We start from the raw sequence: 24,326 nt of genomic DNA, 5'->3' as shown, positions 1-24,326 counted from the left end.
GCTCTTCAAGGGCAGCCCCATGTAGAGCACATTGCAGTATTCCAGCCTAGAGGTCACAAGGGCCCGAGTGACTGTTGTGAGGGCCTCCCGGTTCAGGTAGGGTCGCAACTGGCGTACCAGGCGAACCTGGGCAAATGTCCCCCTGGTCACAGCCGTCAGATGGTGGTCAAAAGTCAGCTGTGGGTCCAGGAGGACTCCCAAGTTGCGAACCCTCTCTGAGGGGTATAAAATTTGACCCCCCAGCCTGAGCGATGGAACACTGGTCGAATTATTGGGAGGGAAACACAACAGCCACTCGGTCTTCTCCGGGTTGAGTACAAGCTTGTTAGCCCTCATCCAGTCCATAACGGCCTCAAGACCCCAGTTCATCACGTCCACCGCTTCATTGAATGTGGAATATAAGGTGAGATCAGATGAGAATGCAACCTGCACAGAAGTTAAATAGAACAAAAATCTGTGTTACAATTTATAATATAAAAATATTTCTGGGTTTAAAGGAGAGTATAGCAGAAATAGCACCTAGATGCATAAGAAAGAATTGTATTCACAATTCAAAAACAAATTCAATCATTCTGCATTTTATCCCTTACGTATATCTATCACCAGCAATGTTCCCTCTAAGCTGCGCGGGTGTGCAGCCATCCATGTGGCAACAAAACACCGCACAGCAGTTTCCAACATGGAACCTTCCATGATAATAGGAGAGGAGAGCCAGCCTGGAGACAGCAATCAGTTCTAGGTCCAAAAGGCAGAAGTAGCTGAGAGAAGGGTCGTGGGGGTTGGGAGAAGGCATAGGACGGGCTCCCAGCAGCGGCTGGTCAAATTTGCCATGAGAGAGAGAGAGAGAGAGAGAGAGGGGGGGGGGAGGGAGGGAGGGAAAGAGAGAGAGAGAGAGAGAGAGAACATGTGTATCCCTCCTTCCTTCAGCCCAACACTCCCCGCTAGCATCCTGGCCAGATGAGAGGGACTGCAGAGGGTCTCCTTGAGTCTAGGGCAGCAAGTCATTCAATGGGAAAGTTACCTCTTGGGGAGACCCTCTGCAGTCCCTCTCGTCTAGCCGGGATGCCAGAGAGAGTGTTGGGCTGAAGGAAGGAGGGATTCATTCTCTCTCTCTCTCCTTCTCTCTCTCTCCCTCCCTCCCTCTGTCTCTCTCTCTCTTTCTCTCTCTCTCTCTCGGAGAGAGAGAGGGGGAGAGTTAGTTGGTGGGCAGACTTAGCACTTTTGTTAGTTTGTTTCTCTGTGTGTTGTGTATATATACATGTCTCCATGGATGCAATTGTGCAAGCACTTTTTTTCCTCTTTAAAAGAATTTTTGGATTTCTCCTCACCAAACCTTTAAAACTCAAAGAGTTAGAGTTGAAAGTATAAAGAGATTGTCATCGTCATACTGTTAGATTAATAGGCAATATGGACTATCTTGATTATATCCTCCTTACAAAGAATATGCTACTGTATGGTTGAGAAAAAGATCAAACTTCATTCCATGGAGACCCAACAAAGTTCATAGAAAGGGTTGATTTCTACGATGGGCTTCTTGGGTCAACAGTGAATATCAGTTATCAAAAATGTAGGTAGAAAATTAAGCAGGCAATAGGCAATTACAAAAGGGAAGCCAACTTTCTGAATTCTGTTTCTTTGCACTTAGTGACTTAAAAATAGACTAATGTTCTGAAAACCTGACCTAAATTACTATATATTTTAAATAGCTGTAAAGCTATGCTGAAAAAGTTGTTCTCAAGGTATTGTGATAAATTCAATAAAAAGAAGGGAATTCTTGATGAACAAGGAGAAATGAGAATATTGGATAGCAAATGGACAAATAAAATTACCAATCAAAGAGAATATTTGCACCTCAGGGTTCAAATGAGATGTTCTCTCTTCCTTTTACCTCTTCCTCTCTTCTCTCTCTCTCATCCTCTTTCTCTTTGCCTCTCATCTCTTTCTCCTTCTTTTCCATTCTTCTGTCACTTTTTCTCTCCTTCTCCCTTCTCTCTCCTCTTTGTCTCTTTCTGTCTCTCTCACTCTCTTTCTCTTTGTCTCTCTTTCTGTCTCCTTCTTTTCCACTGTTCTGTCACTTTCTCTCTCCTTCTCTGTCTCTATCTGTCTCTCTTTCCTCTTTTTTCTTCCTCCCTTCCTCTCTCCCACTCTTTTATCACTTTCTCTCTACCACACAACCTGTCCCCATACTTATCTTCGACTGATCATGTTTGCAATAATTTACCTTTTCTAAATAGGCGCAGTTATCGGATCCCTCGCTCACTCAAACACACACACAGAGAGACAGATACACACATATTCACGCATGCACAAAATCATTTTTCTCCATTCCAATTCGGATCCTATAAATTAATTGCTCTGTGAAACATCTGTGAAAAAAATTCAGGTGCTCAGGCATGAAAATGTGCCGCTCAAACACTATACTTTTCCCCACACATGAAAAAAAAATTAAAGAGAACATTGATCACCAGTGTCTCATTGGATAATAAAGGACATAGTCAATGATGGCATCCACTTGGCCACTGTAGAAGGACAAAGATTTGGTTCCATTGGGGCTTTAAAGAATCTCCCTAGTGATCTGCTCAAGGCCTGGCCAGAAAGAGAGCTATGTAAAAGCCCACCAAATGGAGCACTAGTAATCTACACCAGATGCTGGGAGAGATTTTTTTGTTTATTAAAATAGAGAGAAGACTTTGATGACTGTATCACAAGGGCATCTCTACTGGCATCCCATTGAGAGAAATGATATCTAATATTTTCTCTGCTTCAAGAACTAAGCTCCCCTGTGGAAGAAAAGAGTACCGTATATGTTGGACAGTTACTATAGTGGCGGATAGATATGTCCCACATGCAAGTGTCTTATAAAAGAGATGTATAGCTGTTTGAAAGAGATGCATTGTACTATTTGTTGGGCATCAATTGAACACCCACAAGGACAATTGCTAGGATAAATCATAAGCAAACAAAGGATTTTGTTTGCTTTTCTTTTCACAATAATCAACCAATCCTTCCAATAATCTCTAAGACAATCTTGATGTGAGAGGTAAATGCAAGACATTAATATAAGTTACGATTGAGATTTTATATCCATTACGTAAATGGAAGAGAAGGCTGCGTCACTCCATAGTCAGTACAATATAACAAATGCAAAAACTGAATAAAAAAGGAATGAGTAAATAGCCACAGTGAAGCCTGAAGCAAGATGAATTTTGGTGCACCAGTTTCATATTTATTGATTTTTTAAAAATTGCTGATGGATTATACAAGGCTGCTCGGCAGGCTGCATGTTGTATTGTATGGGGCTGTTTTGGGGTTTTCCAGTATCCTCCTACAAGCCTTGGTTAACTAAATAGTGTGCAGATCTGGGAATGCATCTTAGAGTTCTCAAAAGTTAGTTGTAGTAACAGTACTATTTTCTTGATCACTGAGCTTGCTGTGCTGATTTTTACCACTGAATATCTAGTGCAGGGGTGTCAAACTCAATTTTATTGAGGGCCACATCAGTTTGTGTTTGACCTTGGGGGGGGCATGGCCAGGGGGGCACGGCCAGCTCAATGTCACTTGGGGGCACCTGTGGTAGCCCAAGCACTCTGCCAATAAAAATGGACTCCCATGCTCCATTTCTGGCTACAACAGTCTCTTGCAATCCTCTGCCAGTGAAAACAGAGCTCAGGAGGATGCAGAATCATGGCTACTAACGCTGTCTTTATTGTATGGTTACAGCAATTGAATCTGCTAGTCTGACTCCCCCTGCCTTTACTTTCCAAAGAACTAGGGAGGGTCTCTTCTGAGATGCTTTTTCCATCCACTTCCCATCTCTTCTTTGGCCACAGATTTCTTTCATCAGACCCTTATTTAGGCTGTGGTTCTTTCTCCTTTCTCCCAGTGTTATTCTCACATCCCATTACATCATAATAATTTACTTGAGGCTCACAAATCTATGACTACATACAGAGACCCACAAACAGAACCTTCTACTAACAGAATGAAAATAAGTTAGCGATGGATGGCTGAAATTGGCCTTACAAATGAGTTGTATGTTCTGCGCCAACATTTCCCTAAAGCCTTCCTGCAGCTGTCTGCAATTGCTATATGAATTTAGAAATAGCTGCACCAGTTCTGGAAGTGGGTGCCGAATTGCTTTTGCGTAACCTTTGCTTAAAGCCATTGACTGCTATACTTGCTAACAAAAATGGGTTTGATGGGTAGGATCTCTGTTATATTCTGAGTCAAAAGGATTTGGAAGGGCTGCAGGGAGATTTGTCCACCTGAAAATACTACATCCCCACAGCAAGTTATGTTGATATAGTGAGTAAGGAATTCACCTAGTTCTTTGTTGCTCACTCTAGGAATGTACTAAATTCTAAAAACCTTTGCATGCAATCAAACAACCACAGATTTTATTTTGTTTATATATCAGGCTCCCTCAAATTTGAAACACAGATGGCTAAAGTACAGCTGGTAGACTGGCAGCATCGTGAGTGCTGAGTCAAATTATAGCATTGAACCATGATGGCTTTACACACATGTAACAAATTAACTAATCCCAGACTGACATAACAAATTATACATGTGGTTAATTTATTCTCCGCAAAATAGCATCATTTACTGAAGAGCCGTGGTGGTGCCATGGTTAGATTGCAGCATTGCAGGCTAATTCTGCTGATTGCCAACTGCCAGCAGTTCTCACTGGCTGAAGGTTGACTCAGCTTTCAATCCTTCTGAGGTTGGTAAAATGAGGACCCAGATTGTTGGGGACAATATGCTGACTCTGCAAACCACAGAGCGGGTATAGCACTGTAAAGCACTGTGAAATGGTATATAAATCTAAGTGCTAAGTGCTATTGCTATCTTTTGGATATGCTGAATGATAGCTTGTTACTTGCTTAGGTCTTTGGGACAATTCCCCAAGAAGGAAACTTTCAGGTTATCAGCAAGTGGAACTACAGTATGAACAACCTCACTACTTTTCTCATGGTACATGCTTCTACAATATTCTTAACTATTCTTAACTCTTAATTTCTACCATCTCTAATATTGATTTTAAAATATTTAGATCAGTAGGTCGGCACTACCCTGCGCAGTGGACCTAAAAACCACTTACAAAGCCAACTTATAGGTTCCAAGCCTGTCTTCTTGTTCAAACAGCATTTAAGCTTGAAGATAATTTGGCACACTGTGAATGGCAGTGAGCCCCAGATTTTAGTAGCCCAGTTCAAGATAGTTGTTTCTTGTTTACTGCTGCTCTACCTAAATGGGCTGTAGAATTCACTGGTTGTGGGGTTGGCTTTCCTGGTGGTAAGTAATTCCCCTGGAAATTGGTGATGCACAAACTGTGGTCTACCATCTTTTCCTTAGACATATTCTCTTTCTAGGAATTACTTTTGTTTTAGTTTAACCAGTGTATGACTCTTTCCTACTTTCTTCTCATTTGTATGGCTACCTTCAACCTACATAGTCAGAGAGAAGGACAGCATAGTTTTTCTGTGGCCTTATTCTGTTTGATAATTTCACAGGTGCCAGACAAAATTACTGTCCAAAGGTTTCTTACCCACTCTGCCAGGTACTGAAACACAGGAATAAGCTTTGGTTTTTTTTCTTCCACCCTGTTTAGCCCCCAGCTGCCTTCTTCATACATAAGCAGAAAGAAGTATCGGCAAAAGTGTCTTTATGCATTGTCACCACTGCACAAAGCAAAACCAGACACTCTGTGGAGCCAAAGCTTTGGTCACTGTTGGCTTATACCAACAGAATATGAAGAGGGGCATTTGAAAATTAGCTTGCCTCATAAAGGCATAGAGTATAAATATCAAAAAAGAAAATTGCCATGGGAGAAACAGAGAAAATTACTCACATTGAAAACAAAGATAAATGTCCTGCCTCTGTCTTTTGGTAGGAAACAATCACACTAAAAAGATACAGATATCCATCAACAGATCATCTACACACTTTTTAATCTGATTTTTTAAAACTACCAATAGCAATGCTTCTTGTCTTTGTTAGACAGAATGTAGTGGAATTTGCTGTTGGGGAATGAATCCTATCATAAGGCAGATTCTCTGGCAAATTTCATCATGATGGCAAGAAATAATAAGGCCATTTTTATTATGTAGAACTGATTGTTAAGAATAGGGTGGGAAGTACAAGAAATTAATTTTGTTCTTTCCCATAAAAATAAACAAGCCAGGCTTTTCCATTAAAAAAAAAAAGGTTTATGAGCTTTCCATAAAAGAAATTGCGCAAAACATAATCAACCAACTGCTGCAATGAGGTGAAACAGACAGCAAATTTTAAATTCCCTTTTGAAATCTCTCTCCCTTCCAAGAAACTGTGATTTGCACACTTTATGGTCTCATCACAAGGTCAGTTTGACATTCGCCCAAACAAGTTAGTCATTTAACCTAATATTCTCTTCCTTCCTTCCCTGCCATTTAACATAAACACAAGCATTTCTCCTTGGTTTTAGCAGGGCTCCATCTGAGCATGAATCCTGCACATAATGCAGAATAGGGCAATTTCTAATATTCTAATAAAACTCACTTAAGTCTCTAATTTGACTTGTATCCAATTCTCTGCCTCACTGTGCTGGAAAGGGCAAGATGCTCTTTCCAAAAAAGAGGCATTTTTAAATAATATGTTTCATGTTTGTTTATGCAACATATTGGTAAAGATAGACTGGATACAGTGATCCTTACTGGTTGTCCCAATTATAGCTTTTTGAACAGCTGGTTGTATCTCAGGAAATGGTGATACAGTAGCTTGATACATACTTCAATTAAAATAACAATTCTTTGTGATAAAGTATGTGACATCCTTTGTAAACTTCAACAGATTTCAGTTCATCATCATCATTCTCATTTTTTTATGAGTGCTTTTCAGTGAGTTTCTTTCTCTAATTTTCCATTTATCTCCTTTCTTATCCAATTGTTTCCCTTTCACTCCCATCATAAAGTAGTCCAGTATTCAAGCAATTCCACCTAACCTTTTCTCTGTGCTCATGGTTTCCCTTGTGAATCAGGAATATGGAGAACTGTGTAACACTATGCCTCCACCCCCAAATTTTGCAGTTGGTTTTAAAGGGTACCATAATTGATAAAAGGCACCAAGAACTCAAGGAGCACTAGGATGGATACATGATCTTCATCCTGCTTTTACCAAAAGCACAACTAAAATGTCATTTCACTGTTATATAAATTGACTTAAACCTCACTGAAACACAATCAGTCTGGTATAAGGTCTTCTGCTCAAGCAGGGGATTGGATCTCCTGCTCAAGCAAAGGATTGGAATAGAAAAACTCCAAGATCCTTTTCAAATGTGTTATTCTATATTATGGGATCCAGATGATCCATTTCCTCATCTGGAGCTGTTGTCTGCCCATCTTCTCAACAGCCTTTGTTCAAAAGAGAAAGTTGACTGGACAAAAATGGTCCAGAATCTAACATCATCGGTCCAACCATGACTAAGAAAGAGACACATTAATCTCTTCTTCAGGACCAAAAGAATCACTCTCTCAAATATACTGTTTTATTTGAGTTTTATTATTATGTAAAGTTTACAATAGCATATAGATTTTAGACATCTATACTTATTTGTAGTTTAGACTTATGTCTAAATGTATAGATATACTATGCTAAACTTACTTAAAGCTGTTAACAATAAGCACTCCAGATGTAAAACTACTGGATTAATTTTGTTTTGTCTGTTTTACATGTTTTGCTGGACCAAATTAAAAAAAAACAATGTACTATATATATACAGATGTACAGATCATCCTGTGATTAAGAAATGACTGGCTCAAAGACCACTAAGACATACATAGGTGGAATAAAAGTATGTAAGATTTGAAACTATGGCTTCTTATATATGGATACAGTGTTATAGTTGGTAACTGCAGATTTTCTGTTTCAGTTATGGTGCTGTTTTTAAATATGGGCAATAAAACTAGATTATTGAATAGCTTTGTCTTTAATCTCTCCCTGCTAGCCTTCCAGTTCAAGCAAAAGCTGTTTTCACTTTGATATGTTCTTTGCCAATTATACAGCTGTCGCCATTAGTTTAGTTGTCTTTAGATTTAATTTTAATCTCATTTTTTTCATTTTGCTCCTTAATATTTTTTACTAGAGCTTGCATATTCTTTGCAGTTTTGGCTGCAAAGCATAGCATCATTAGCATGGTGCACGTTACTTATATTTCTTCATTCAGTTGCCAAATTACATTCATCTCGTTCCAATCAGCTACCCTTAATATATACATATCCAGCCTACAGATTTAATGAATCAGAGGTGAATATGCAGCCTTGTCACACTCCTTTGCCAGCCTGGAGCCAGTCTGTTTCATTATATTCTGTTCATACTGTGGCTTCTTGACTTTTGTATAAGTTTCTCATGAGAGATTTTATGGAATCCCTAATTTTCTGATGTGGTCAGCTTGGTGCAGTCAACAAAATTAATCAATGAAGCCCATAGTGACTTTTTTGGTATTGTTGTTTTCTTTGCATCAACTATAATGTGTTCTGTTCCTTGGCCTTTTCTAAAGCCAAAGAACAATCTGCATCTTACTGTCCATGTAGAGCTCTACTCTTCTTTGAAAAATCTTGAAAAGCATTATTTTGCTTAAATACCGTATATGATTCAAGGCCATACCTCTTCCAAAATGGAAACCGTTCATTGAACTAACTTTATTATAAAGTGAAATGCAGTAGGTTAGATCTCTATTCAGTCCCTATGAGAAGAGAGATTAAGCCAGGCTATATTATGGACTCGTGATGGCAAACCTATGGCACGTGTGTCCAAAGCGACACGCAAAGCCATGCACAGCCTTGCCTGTTTGTCTTCCGGTTTTCTGCCACGCATGCACGTGGGACAATCAGCTGTTCTTCATGTGTGCGGCAATGCCAAAAACCAGTGTGCGCATACGCGCAGGCCAACTAATTGTTGGGCGTGCATGAGTGCTAGAACCCAGAAGTTTGGATTTTCCAGAGTTCAGCCCTGATGAGTGTGCACACGTGTGATGTTTCCATGTGACCCTTTTGCCACTCGGTCCCGAAAAGTTTTTCCGTCACTGTTATACAGTAGATGTACTGCTATTTAGTGTTTATATCAATTCCATTGTCCATCTTCTAGCTAAAATACAATTTCATTGCTGGAAGGCCCATAATGATGCTGTTATAAACAGATGATGTGTTTATCCTGTCATTGTCATCAATAGGGCTAAAGAAATCATTTCAAGGTTTATCTCGTTTTGGAGGCAACAGAAGCTCCTGTCAATTGATAAAATGTTTGTATTCTTCAAAAGACCCTAGAAACGGATCTGACTCATTAAATGGATTTAATATTGAAGACATGACAGATTATATATTTAAGAGTTCCTACTCATTTGGAAATTTAAAACCATACTTTTTATAGGAGGCCCAGAAAGCTCAAAGAAAAATTGTAGCTATTTTCTCTTCCATCTACTGAAAGCAAGTTCAGTATATTCCAACTTGTATCAAGCCTTTTGGGGATAAACCCCTAGCATTACTGCATGTAGTTGAATCAGATTTAGGAGAAAAATCCCCCTTCTACTTGAGATTATTAAAACCAGCTTTTTCACAGAAGAGGTCAGGATATTTAATTTAAAGTTACAATTTCTCACTGCTGCCCCTTTTAATTCAGTTCCATGAATTCTATAAACTGAAGATAGAGCAGAAAATTCTGCAGAGCAATCTTGGTGTCAATTGGTTTTAACCAAGCTGAAGTGGGAAGATGAAAGTTGAATCTGTGGGAGGGATTTGGTTGCACAATTGTTCAGACAACACAGTATCTCTACACAATCACTCTTGTACATTTTGTATCCTCACTTCAGCAATTATTAAGGAAAAAAGAAACACCACTAGTGAAAGGCTTTGACTGTATGGAGAAACTGCAGTGTAATCGGTATGCTATATCATTTTGTATGTCCACTTCTTTAAGAACATTTGCAGCACTATGATTGCCTTCCTAATTTAAAAAAAAACATGTCTCCCATTATTTTTGCTTGACCTATAGGTTTTGGCAGGATGGGTACAGTTTATGTCCCATTGATTAGTTAATATCAATCGATGAGTTCTATGAAACCTACATTCTCTATTGGGAATCTATCTGTCCTGTCCCATCCCCCCCCAAGCCTTTAGATATTCTGAAGGGGAAAAATCCCTGCTGTTTTCCCCAAACTCCATGATAAGTTGGTGTTTGCACACTTGATGTCTTTTGGTTATGATATGAATTTCCTCCATTACATGTTGTTCTTTTGGAATTATTTTCTTATTTTTTAGGCATTGTACTGATTTTAACTTTATGCCAATCATTGTTTTTCAGTTGGATCAGCCTTATAAAATTAAATAAATAATTGTTCCTGATTACTTTTAATTAAACTATCTACTGGCAGATTAAAAAAAAAATCATAGCAAGTAGCAATTACAGTTTAGATAATACAGTACTTTTGTAAGTACAAGCAAAAGTATGGGAAAGTAGTAATCAGTTGCCTTCATTTTATTGTGCATTTTATATTGATTTTATGACATTTTGTAGTGTATATATCTTTTACCCATATTTCTTATCCTACAATATATCCTACAATAATATTAACATAACATAACATAACATAACATACAATATAATCAGTGGTGGGATTCAAATAACTTAACAACCGGTTCTTTGCCCTAATGATTTCTTCCAACAACCAGTTCACTAAATTGCTCAGAAATTTAACTAGTTCTCCCGAAGTGGTGCGAGCTGGCTGAATCCCACCACAGAATATAAGACTAGACTAGACTAGATTACAATTAATATAATATAATTAATATAATATAATATAATATAATATAATATAATATAATATAATATAATATAATATAATATAATATAATATAATATAATATAATATAATTAATATAATATAATATAATATAATATAATATAATATAATATAATATAATATAATATAATATAATATAATATAATATAATATAATATAATATAATATAATATAATATAATAATAATATAATATAATATAATATAATATAATAATATAATATAATATAATATAATATAATATAATATAATATAATATAATATAATATAATATAATAATATAATATAATATAATATAATATAATTAATTAATATAATAATACAATACAATATAATATATAATTAATATAACATAATATATAATTAATATATAATATAATATAATTAATATCATATAATATATAATTAGAAGGATGTATCTACACCTGATTTGCAGTAAAGAATTGTCAATATCTGAATTAAAGTTCTTTTGACAAGGGGTAAGGGAAAGGACTTTAAAACAAGTCAGTCACATTTTTGGTCAGTTGTTTTGTAATTTAATCCATCTCCGCATGGTTTCCTTTTTCTTTTGTTAATTGTATTGGATCTCATTTTTAGGTTAGTGCTTTTACAAACACACACACACAAACACACACACAAACACACACCCTTTATTATTTATATAAGTAGTATAAGGCAGTCAACACACACCATATTCCTTCCTTCTATTTTTCCCATAACAACTCTGTGAGGTGATTTGGACGAAGAAACAGAGTGACTGGCCCAACGTCACTGACCTGGCTTTCATGCCTAAAACAGGACTAGAACTCAATCTCCTGGTCTGTAGTCTGGTGCCTTAATGAATAGACCAAACTGGGTCTGTGTTATGAATTATTTTTTAAAAAATAAAGAACTATTTATTTATAAAGAACTGTGATAATATCAAAGAAGATAATATAAGCTCTTTTAATGTCTTTTGATAGTTTGAATGGATGTAAAAAGATCTTACTTCATCTATATGCAAGCTCCATGAAGGTTTTTTTAAAAATGAAACTACATGTTTAAAGATTTCACAAAGTGATATAAGAGAGCCAATTAAATTTTGATGAAGTAATATTTTTGGTATAACTATAAACTTCATTATACTTTTTCTTTGTATTATTTTAATTATTTCCATGTGTATTTTTTTCTCTTGCTTTGTCTTTCAACTAAATAGCAATACAAAAATGGTTTTAGCATACAAAGGTCCTTCTCTAGGTTTTGCTAATTATTTTCTAAAATAATTTCAGACAAAGACCATGCCTGGCTGAGATGTATATTTATCAGCTCAGCAAACCATTTCACTTTCTTCCTCCTTTGCAAACCATGTTTCCTATCAAATGAGCTCCGATGCTCTTAAAATTTCAACCATTAACTTGGCAATTATTGGTAATTACTGTAAACAGAAACATTTGACCATAAATGTATTTATAATCTGACAAAATCTTTCATGTCACTCTTCAAATATATGTTTATCCAATGCTAAAAGCCAATGTTAGTGAGAAAGATATTAAGGAGAGATATAACATAGGACAGTGGTGTATAAGTCGGATAAAATGTCTACTTCTATGGAGGAGATATAACCCATTCTATTAAACAAAAGACTCATGCAGGCTCATCCATGATAATTCCAAGGAAGGGCAGTGGGAAAATGCATCATGAATGTACCCATAACTTTTGTTCAGTCTAATAATGTCCACTTTTCCTCTTCTAATAGGAGTAGTCTCCATTAGCAGCTTTGTTACAAAACAACATTTTGAATATTGTATAAACACAATAATATGAGGTATCTCTGGTCAATGTCAACTTCGTCAAACTTTTATACATTTGGAAAGGACTTTGGACGTCTTCTCATCTAACTCCCGGCTCAGACAATGGCTGTCCAATCTCCTCTTAAAAACCTCCAGTGTTGGAGCAGCTACAACGTCTGGAGGCAAGCTATTCCACTGATTAATCGTTCTGTCAGAAAATTTCTCCTTAGTTCTAGGTTGGTTCTCTCATTGGTTAGTTTCCATCCATTGCTTCTTGTTTTGATTTCAAGTGCTTTGGAGAGTGGGCTGACTCCTTTGTGGCAGCCCCTCAGATGTTGGAACACTTCTATCATGTCAACCTAGTCCTTCTTTTCATTAAACTAGACATACCCAAGGAACCTTTCTTCATATGTTTTAGTCTCCAGTCCCCTGATCATCTTTGTTGCTCTTCTTTGCAGAGTTTCAACATCTTTTTTATATCATGGCAATGAGAGGTGGGATTCACTTACCTTCCCTACTGGTTCGCAAATATGAGAGCATTTGTGCTTGCTTCGTGTGCGTCTCATCTGCGCATGTGCAGTGCTCATGCATTATGTTGGGGCGGCTAGGCAGAGCCTCCTGCAGCCACCACTACCAGTTCACCCGAACCAGAGAGAACCAGCTGAATACCACCTCTGATGGCAACCAAAACTGGATGCAATATTATAGGTGCAGTTGTACCAAGGCATATAAAGTGGTACTAACACTTCACATGATCTTGATTCTAGCCTCTGTTAATGCAGCCTAGGACTGTCTTGGTTATTTTGGTGGCTGCAGACATTGCTTTCTCATATTTAAGTGATTGTCCACCAGGGCTTCAAGATCCTTTTCATAGTTACAACTATTAAGTCAGGTACCACCTAGTCTACACCTGTACATTTGATTCTATCTTTCTTTGATCTACATTTATCCCCCAATCTTCTCAGTGTCACTTGCACTGAAAATCACTGTCCCAGCTTATGCTGTTATGAGAATGAAATAATCAACAGATATAATGCAAAATCTAAACAAGGTTTTACACTACAAGTATTATTTATTTCCATTTTCAAAACCTAAAATAGCTTTTCCACAGTCTCTAGTCCTTTCTCCGCTATGGAAGATCCTAGGCAGGGGGCATTATTCTCTCTCTATCAAATCTATCTTGCAGGTATGTTTCTGAAGAGAAAATATAGGTGCTTACTAACCTGAGCTCCTGTATAAAAGAATACCACAACTACTACAGTCGTGCCAGGACTACAATTATTTATTTATTTATTTATTTATTTATTTATTTATTTATTTATTTATTTTGTCAAACGTATGAGATAACAGGTATAAGTATAAACATGGACATGAGCACATGAAATGAGTACAAATAAATGGGGAGAGTAGGACAGAGACGGCAGGCATGCTGGTGTGCTTATGCACCTCCCTTACAGATCTCTTAGGAATGGTGTGAGGTTCACGCTACACAATTGAAGGTTAAAGCTATGGGGGTAAGAGGAAGTAACAATGGAGTCAGGTAGAGCATTCCAGGCATTCACCACTTTATTGCTGAAGTCATATTTTCTACAATCGAGTTTGGAGCGGTTTACCTTGAGTTTGATTCTATTGTTTGACTGTGTGTTATTGAGGTTGACGCTGAAGTAGTCGTTGACAGATAGGACATTGTAGCAGACAATTTTGTGTAGTATGCTTAGGTTAGACCGTAAGCGACATAGTTCAAGGTTGTCCAAGCCCCAAATTTCAGGGCTAGTGACATAAGGGATTCTATTGTGAGCAGAGGAGTGGAGTACTGTTCTTGTAAAATACCTCTGCACCTGCTTGATTGTATTAATGTCCAATATATAGTGTGGATTCCAGGCAGAAGTGATGTATTTGAGGATTGGTCTGGGAAAGCTTTTGTATGCCCTAGTTAGCAATACAGTGTTACTGGAGAAAAAGCTTCACAAAATTAGGTTAACAACTCTTAATGCCTTTTTGGCAATACTGTTACAGTGAGCACTGGGGCTTAGATCATTTGAGATGAGTACTCCTAGGTCCTTGACAGAGGGAAGGTCATCTATAAGGAACTTTGAGTTGTGCTTGTGGGTTGAAAGGATTAGTCAGTAACATCACTGTTGCCCAGGAGATGCCCATTTGGGAGTGCCTTTTATACTCTCATTAAGCTATACACCAAAGTGGTACCCATCTATCTACTCAGAGTCACCCACTTTCAAATCGCTGGGTTGGCAAGAGTTGAAGCAAGTGACAGGAGATCATCCCATCCCATGGCAGCAACTGGGTCTCAGTACAATACTGAATATAAAAAAATGAAAAGTCCCAATTCACTTCAGTTCTCATGCAGATTGGGAATTAATCTCTTTTCTGCACTAGGAAGCAGAAATAATCCCAAACCTTTCTGATGTGCTTCATCTGAAAAGCTGGCCTCTTCAAAGCCTCTGATTAGGAGAAGAACTCTGCCATTTCTAAATTGCAAAGTGTCCAAATTGTTCTCCTCAGCAAAAGTGGTTTGTACGCAGATGAAGCAGATACAGGAGCATCACTGCTCTCAAAGCAAGGCAAATTGATCTCACTGGCACCAATTGTGATCCACTTATTTCATGGCCTGAAGTAGCACCTCACCATGAAGACCTCCTTTGCTTTGTAGGGGAGGTATAATTTGGTAGGGGGAAGCAGTAAGAAGCACTTAAATCTCCAGTTAAAGCCCATTGGCCCGTTTCCCCCCAAAATGATCCTAAAATAAAGCATTGAGCTACTATTTGCTGAAGGTTCACCAATTGGTAAAATCAAATACCCGATCCATTCTTGAAGTAAATATCCCAAAGTGTAAAAAAGTGAGTGCCCCAAATAGAAAAGACTGTTCTTGAAAAACAAATATCTGCAAGAAATCATGAAAGGAAATGTGATATGGAAAAAATATCTGACAGCCATCCAGATATAGTTTTGTTTCTTAAATTGTCTGTGGATTGCGGAGGTTTAAAGGATTACAGAATACAAAAGCGAGCTGAGATCAATCTGGAACACCAGTTTTTAAACCAACAAAGCTTGAAAGCGTTTCAGGATCATTTCAGCAATATTTTTTTCCAAAGGTATTTGTAAAGTATGAAAACAACTCGCCAGAGGATACAAGCTTTTATTTCAGAGAAGAAAAAGTGAACTAAACCAAAGAAAGAAGCAGTTTGCCATCTGACACTATATGAATATGTCATTAAAGGGAGTGTGATTGTCTGAAAAATAAGGATTCTGTCTAAGCCATAAGCAATTTTACTGTAAGACATAGTATGTAATGCTAGAAAGGACAGACTTTGCTTAGGCTTATGAATGGATAAAAACCTGAAGAGTTCTTTCTTGGGATTCTTTAACTAGAACCTTAATGTTTATAAGTATCTTAAAAGCAGCAGCTTGGCAGCTTGGGGGAGAGAAAGGAACCAGGCCATGCAAACAATGGGCCAACATGCACGTTTAACTGGCTGGCACGCATGTGTATATATACCAGACTGTCGCTCATGTGAGTCGAACTGTGACATGTTTGTGCGCCAGCCTGCTGCTCACATGAGTTGAGCTGTGTGTATTTATAACCAACCCACTGGTCACTCAAGTTGAACTGGGCGTGTGCAGGTGTGTACACCGGCCCATCAGTCATGCGAGTTGAGCTGCGCATGCAAATGCACACCGTCCCATTACTCATTCATAACTCAGTTATAAATGGGCCTCAGCCCAGGAGTTGGGAAGCCCTGTCTTAAAGGACACTTGCACATGTACAAACTTTCGGAATTGGAACATCGTAAAACCTGATGAATGTTGGATATTTCCTACCTATAATATTTAATCGAGAATATTCCACGTGCAATCTCAAAGTTGTAGATTTGAACTGATACCCTTATAACAAAAAAAAATCTTGTCCTTGCAAAACTACTATAATAAGGAAGCTGGGATACTGGCCTACAAATAGGGAAAAAAGTAAGTTCTATAGGTTCACTTAATAATACCCCTCCCTCCCTCCCTCCCTCCCTCCCTCCCTCCCTCCCTCCCTCTCTCTCTCTCTCTCTCTCTCTCTCTCTCTCTCTCTCTCATAATAAAGTTAAAAATATAGAAAAAGCCATTTTGAAAATGATAAAATGTGGACTACTATATCATGGATAGATGGGTAGGTAGGTAGGTAGGTAGGTAGGTAGGTAGGTAGGTAGGTAGACAGACAGACAGACAGACAGACAGTCATAGATATAGATATATGATGTATACACACACACAAACACACACACATATGCATAGACAGAAACATGCATACATATATTTGTCCCACTTACCCATTGATAAACATATACAGGTATGTCCTTCACTTACAACACTTCATTTTGTCACTGAAGTTACAATGGCACTGAAAAAAGTGACTTCTGACTGGTTGTCACACTTATGACCATTGCATCATCCCCATGGTCACATGATCAAAATTTGGATGCTTGTCAACTGGCATTTATGACCTTCTGATCAGCAAAGTCAATCGGAAAGCCAGATTTATTTAACCATGTTACTATCTATTACTAATAACTTCAATGATTCACTTAACAACTATGGCAACAAAGGTCGTAAAATAGGGCAAAACTCACTTAACAATGGTCTCACTTAGCAACCAAAATGTTAAGCTAAATTGTCATAAGTTGAGGACTACCTATTAGGGGACTATTATATGTTTAGAATAATTTTGTGGTTCTCTAGGGTTTGCTTTTTATGTATATATATGATAAGAATATGAAGGAATTTGCTATGATTTTTTTTGGGGAAAAATAAGATTATGCAATAACTTTAATAACTTGGGGATCTAAGAGGACAATTGAGTTACTTACTATTTTTTGACTCATGCTTTTAAAACAGATAAGCCCTGAAGACCTCATATAGCTTTACATATCATGATGACTGAATAGATCGAGTGTCACAAACGTATGTTCAGCATCCAATTTTCTCAGCCCCTTGGTAGCGATGCCTCTGATGTAACTGCATGAAAAGTTAAATTAGTTCATTTAAATTTTGCCAAACAACTAGCATAAATGTTCAAGAAAGTATCTGGCAGATCCAAACGGCAACCCATGTTAACCTTGTAAGGAGGAAGTTTCTGGAACAGTGGAAGGACTGTGTACATTTAATCTGAAGATTTAGGGGAAAGATTTAACAAAAGATTTACAGTAAAGCAAGGGAGAGTTGCCTTCCAATATTGGACGGCCTGTCATACGGAGGAATGAACAGACTTGTTTGTTTGCTTATCAAATTTGGAAAGCTCCCTATTTATCTGGGCAGTGAATATACCATTAGAAACATCAGACATAAAACAAAGCAAAACCCAGGTCAAGGCCCTCTTATTAAAAACATAAAACATCTTCATATATCACCATGACAGCTCCCAAACTAATACCTGGAGGAAATACCAAGTTTCTATGGCTTCTTGAAAGGCCATTAAGGTTGAGGTTGTCCATATTGGGCGGGAGGGGATGTTCAGTAGGGCAGGCAACATGACAAATTAAGCATACTTCCTAAGGCCCAAAAGGTGATATTGTCCCTTCCAGAGGACGTAGAGTAGTGATGGCGAACCTTTTTCGCCTCAGGTGCCAAAAAGAACTCACGCTCATGCTATTGTGCATGCTTGCGTGTCCACCCCATTATTTAATGCCCCCCATACTGTGCCCCCTACACATTCATGTGTGACACCTCCCCGCTGCCCCACACCTGCATGAATGGCTTTCTTGGAGCCTGGGAAGGGGGAAAACAGCCTCCCCCACCCTCTGGAGGCTGGAAATTTCCTGTTTTCCAGCTTCCAGTTAGCCCAGTAGGTCCATTTTTCACCCTCCCCAGGCTACAGAAGCTTTCTAGGAAAGTCCATTTCCAAACTTCCGGTTTGCGCATTGGGCGGTTTTTCACAGAGGATGAAAAATGGCCAAAAATCAAAGCCAAAAATCAGCTGGCCAGCACATGCTGGAGCTAACAGGCAACGCCTGGTTGCCCACAGAAATGGCTCCATGTGCCATCTGTGGCACATGTGCCAAAGGTTCATCATCACGGACCTAGAGCTTGTTCACTCTGCCAGATCAGATGATACAGGTTGAAGCCATTAGGTTGAGGTGTTCCCATAAATAAAACTGGGCCCATAAATGTACATCTTTAAGGGTGTCAACTAGCAACTTGAATTGCACTACTTGAAGCCTACTATTATATGGGCATGCTATGTTTTAATTTTTCAGCAAATAGGACTGGAATTAACAGGTGGAAGGGACAGAAAATGGATATTGCCAAAAAACATAATAGTAATCAAGCAAACAAGCAAAATAAATAAATAGGGAATAACTGCAGGAAAACTATTTGGCAGACTATATCTGAAAATCAGCCAACCACACATGAACATTCTAGACTTATGTGATCCATTTCAAATTGCACACTGTTCCCAATTTGGCAATGCAATTATGGGAATTTGGGAACAAGCATCATACAGAAAGTTGCCTAACACAGCCCTTTTTCAAAGGGCTTCATTCTACCTGGAATTAGTGATACAAATTGCTTAAGAATACAATAAATAAATAAAAATAGTTAACGGCTTCACAACTTGAAAAGACTACTTATAGTGGAACCTCTGGTCATTTCTGACCATGACCAAATCGGGTTCTGACCAAAATATTCACAATTTTTTCCCCAACTATTTCCCCCTTCCGCTCCTTTTTTTTATAAGCACCAAATTTCCAAACTTAGGTTCAGGTCATGACCAAATAAGTTTGTGATCAAAGTTATAGAACGGATTACGGTTGTGACCAGAGGTTCTACTGTATATGGGAGCCCTGGTGGCACAATGGTTAGAATGCAGTATTAAAGGCCAAATCTGCCCACAGCCTGGAGTTTGATCCTGATGTGATTCAACCTTGCCTCTTTCCAAGGTCAGTAAAATGAGGATCCATATAGTTGGGGGCAATATGCAAATAATATTGACATTGTAACCCACCTAGAGATTGCTGCTAAGTGCTATTGCTATATAATATCATTGATTATATAGACTAACTATAACAGCATTGAGAGGTGGTAGACTTTGATATTTAAAGAAAGGTTGGCCATTTTCAGATATAATGGAATTGCAGGATTCTGTCCTTGACCAAGGAGATAGAATGGAATGACTACTAAGACCTATTTCAGCTCTAACATCCTATAATTCTGTGTATCAGTTTTGGAAATCCTGAATTCCTTTCTTGAAACTGAGAAGTAAAAACAATGTTATTATTTTGTGTCTGATATATAAGAGAACATTTTCTTTTTCAGCATGAAAGCTCTGTATGTAAAAGGATACATTTTGCACGTCATCCCCTAAGCTAATTAAAAACCAGAAGATAATTCTTGAAGCTAATTAAGTATGGTTTTTAAATGTATTGTTGTGGGTGGTGTATAAAAGTATAAGCAATTCAGCACAGCCAATTCGTGCATACTAATGAAAATAGAAAAACAGCTGCTGCCTGTGTTTATTCATCAATATACAAGCTTGTATAGCATCATTTGGAACAATGTGATAAGGCCAACATACCCGTATTTGGAAATCTCACAAATATTTCAATTTCTCAAGCAGAATTATCATTCCAAATTATACAATAAGCAACCCAAGGAAGGAGGAAGGGCTTTCCCCCCAAATGAGATAAGCCATAATATAGGTAATTAAAAATCAGAAGGTTTTGTTTAAAAGAGAAATAACCTTCTTTTCCCTATTTCATTACTAATTTTGGTAAAAGAGAAAGGGATGGAAAAATACATTTGCAAAAGTATTTTTTCAGATAACTGAGGGCCAGTTCAAGCATTTCATTTAAGAGATAATGCATGGAACTTTAATTTCCAGGCTTCGTAGACTAAAGCTATCCCCCAGAGTAGTTTGCCTTCTAATTTGTCAAATCTTCCATTATAGACTCAGTGTATTGAATTTTATGTGCATATGCTTTTTATAGAAATCAGAAGCTGATACTCACTTGCAATAGTTTTCCCCCCCTCATTTTGGCATTTGTACGTGGCCTCTTATTCAGTTCATCAGCAGATCAACACATATTAAAAATGCAATTCAGAGAGGAGAGCAACTGTCAAAGCAACCAGTGTTAGCTTAGCTTCTTGCAGCATTTCAAACACATTTGCTAAATGAGAGGTTTCTCCTTCCCCTACCCTCTTTTTTTTGTTTGTTTACAGGATTTTGGAGAAGATGACTCTCTCTACATAACCAAGGTAACAACTATTCACATGGGCAATTACATGTGTCATGCCTATGGCTATGAAGAATTGTATCAGACCCACATTCTTCAGGTGAATGGTTAGTAAATGGCACATATGACAATTCACTGAACATTACTATTTTTTCTTAGAAAAGTAGCAAAAACGCCCACCATATTGTTTCAGTATTAAGATGTAAATGGGAAAATATCTCTCGGTTAATTTCTCTAGAGTAGAATACAAATACACAAGAAATGTAAGGGGTGTGTTTGTTTGTGTGTGTGTGTGTTTATGTGTGTGTGTTTGTGTGTTCATTTTTTCATTTTTTAAAATATTATTTTGTTACTGTAACAAAAATATTAGGAAGTGAGAGTTATGAAAATATGGAATAAAGATTGTAAATAAACAAATGGTTGTGCAACAAGATTTTCCAATTAGGCACTTTCCTCAATGAGGTAAGGCATGTAACACACACAGATCTCTTGGTCTATTGTGTCAGGGTGTGAAGTAACCACAACTGCTGGAGGGCTCTGCATAGATATATTCTGTTCATTATTCCAGCAGAATAATTGAAAAGAGTGGTAAAGCAACACAACAAGTTTTCAAACATCTTAGAATAGTTCATGCTTTATACTCCATGTTCAAAGGAGGACTAGATAAAAAAATCTTGCCCTGTTTCTAGCTGGCAGAGAATAATATCAGCATTCTTAGAGTAAAACTTGGTTTTAATTGCAGTTGTGGCAAACTAGACAAAATATGCCTTAACTGATCTATATTGTTTCCATACTGTTGGCAAAGGTAAGGCTGATAAGTCTACATTTCTCTATATAAGGGAAAAAAATATAAAGACCTAAATATAAAGACCTAAAGTGACTAAAGTGAAGGTCGGCATAAGAAGGCAATACCCATGGGCCCATCTGTTGATGATAGTGGCATAAAGAAGACCTTGACTTGAAATGTAAAAAGAGTAAGAGGCGGAACAGCATGAATAATAAAGTAAATGAATAAAATAAAATAAAAGGAAAATATAGAATATTTGTTAGGTCTGAATGAAGGTGGTCTGAGTGAGCTAAATGAATATATGCAGAGGATATGAAGATTTGGATTTGATTTGGCTAAAATAAATCTCTAGAAGCATGACTTAATGTCATCTGTTGTACTGATAGTAGTAGGTATACGGAAGTAGGAATGTAAAGGTTTGTGATAATTATATGGTACTCCTGTGAACGATGAAAATGAAATAATTAAATATGAGTTCCAGGGCATGTTCTGAAAAATGGGATCCAAAGGAAGAAAACTGTCAATGGAGATGCTCAATCATCCAGGTCAAGGATGTCCCAAAGGTGCTTTTTCAAAAGACAAATGGACTTTCTTGTTTTTCTTTGAAGACATTTCACTTCTCATCAAAGAAGCTTTTTCAGCTCTGCCTAGATGGCAGGAGATGGCAGGAAATGGGAGGGTTTACATTCTTTGAAGACAGCTGGTCATATAGATCATATCAGAGGATCATTGAGGCCACTTGGAGGTTTATGTCCTTAGGGTCATACGATTAGTAGAAATGGGTGTGGAGCCTTCTTGGAATTGCTGAAAAGACTATGTTGTGGACTTGTACTTTCTGCAAGATGCTTTCAGCCCTGTGTCCCTTCACTGTTAAACATAAGATGCAGGTTGTTGGGGATGAGTATGTGTGTCTGCATTTGAAGTGCAAATAGTTCCTGTAGTCTGCATTTTTTTCTGGAAATCTGTTCATACTCCCTTCACCATTCAAAAGCTGTTCATCCCAAAGTGCATAACTAAATGGAGATTCTAAGTCATCCAAGTCATGCTTGTCCCAAATGTGCTTTTGACTCCAATCAGAGCTGAAGAAGCTTCTTGGATGAGAAGTGAAACATCTTCAAAGAAAGCAAGAAAGTCCAGTTACATCTTGAAAAGACACCTTTGGGAAAACGGAAGAAAATCTGACCAGTTGATAAGAAAGAAGGGTGGGAACAATATGAAATTGTTTTGCCTTTTTTATGAAGGCACCAGAGTCAGGGTTACACTTTTTTGCTCTGTTTGCTTTATCCCACTTTCCAGAATTAACTCCAGTCTTAAATCTTAATTAACATTTATGTTTATGAAAAAAAGGCTGAGAGAATTAGTGCAGGATACAAGGATGATAAACTTTTGAATTTGCTACAGCTCATTTTTCATATAGTTTGGTATAGTGAATGGAATGAAAGGAAGGAAGTGCCACACACTCCTAGACTAAATTAAAGGGCTTTATTAACATTAGGTAACAGTAGGATCCAAACACAATATGTCATATTATCTTCAAAATGAGAAATATCCATGAAGTCAATAATCAAAAGTACCAATCTATCTTAAAATAACCACAATATCACCAATAAGACAAGAACTCTGTAACTGTGGTACCATGATATTCTAAGGGTTCAAATAAGATTAACCTTTCTCTTCACCTGGATGTAACAAATTCAGAAATCTGCCCTAAATAATATAATTTACCTAAAGTTAAATTGCTACCTTGAGAAGTGCAGTGATTTGGAATGTAAGACTGACAGAGCAAATCTTCCATATAAAGAATTCCTTTGAGATGAATGACATTCTTGATAACAAAATATTAGAGAATTTGGTACTGGCTTTTGTACTCAAAGAAATAAATACATAAGGAGAAATAACATGGCAACCCTCCTGAGTATGTGTGGTGAAAGGATGAGAAAGTGGGGTTTTTGCTACATTTAACTGCCTCTTTAGAATATTCTTGAGATAGTACATAATTATATAATTAAAACTATTTTTAAAGCTTTATTAATCAAGAGGCATCGGGTGCAGTCCTAAAGTCACAGGCCATGTATCTATTTAGAATTGGTTTGATGTAGTATAATTTTGTGCCCAGAGTCCTATTAAACTAATATGTATATATTCACATAAAAATGTGGAAAAACTTTTCATCCAAAAACCATAATGATGCACATTAAGTTCTATTAAAAGGGAATCAATAAAAATATTCAGTTAAGTGATTAAGTCCTAATATTTTCAATACAGTTAGAATTAAGCCAACTCCTCGGAACAGAATAGCAAAGTTGGAAGGGACCTTGGAGGTCTTCTAGTCCAACCCCCTGCTCAGTCATGAGACTCAATAACATTCCAGACAAGTGGATCTCCAGTCTCTTCTTAAAAGCCCCAGTGATCCACATGGAAAGAAATAAGTAGTGAGGTACCACAAGACTCTGTTTTAGGCCCAGTACTCTTCAATATCCCCATAAATGATTTAAATGAGGGAATAGAAGGGTAACTCGTCAAATTTGCAGATGACACTAAACTGGCAGGAATAGCCAACACCCAAGAAGACAAGCTCAGTATCCAAAAAGATCTTTGTCAATGGGCCCTATCCAACAAAATGAATTTTAATGTGGAGAAAAGCAAAGTATTACATTTAGGCAGGAAAAATCAAAGGTATAAGTACAGATTAGGCGAGACCTGACTCAAAAAC

At 37.5% G+C, this 24,326-nt stretch overlaps 1 protein-coding gene across 2 annotated transcripts in view; it reads left to right on the top strand.

Annotated features, from left to right (window-relative positions):
* FSTL4 (follistatin like 4) overlaps positions 1-24,326 on the top strand; it is a 454,388-nt gene that overhangs the window by 386,396 nt on the left and 43,666 nt on the right. For both annotated transcript variants that reach the window (XM_032211288.1, XM_032211287.1), the window contains exon 8: positions 20,813-20,933. In XM_032211288.1, the coding sequence (XP_032067179.1) occupies positions 20,813-20,933 (121 nt within the window). The remainder of the gene's footprint in view (positions 1-20,812; positions 20,934-24,326) is intronic.

Source organism: Thamnophis elegans, chromosome 2 (genome assembly GCF_009769535.1).
Source record: "Thamnophis elegans isolate rThaEle1 chromosome 2, rThaEle1.pri, whole genome shotgun sequence".
NCBI classification, from domain to species: domain Eukaryota; kingdom Metazoa; phylum Chordata; class Lepidosauria; order Squamata; family Colubridae; genus Thamnophis; species Thamnophis elegans.
Note: the sequence above shows the minus strand (reverse complement) of the source record. Positions and strands in the feature narration are given on the sequence as shown.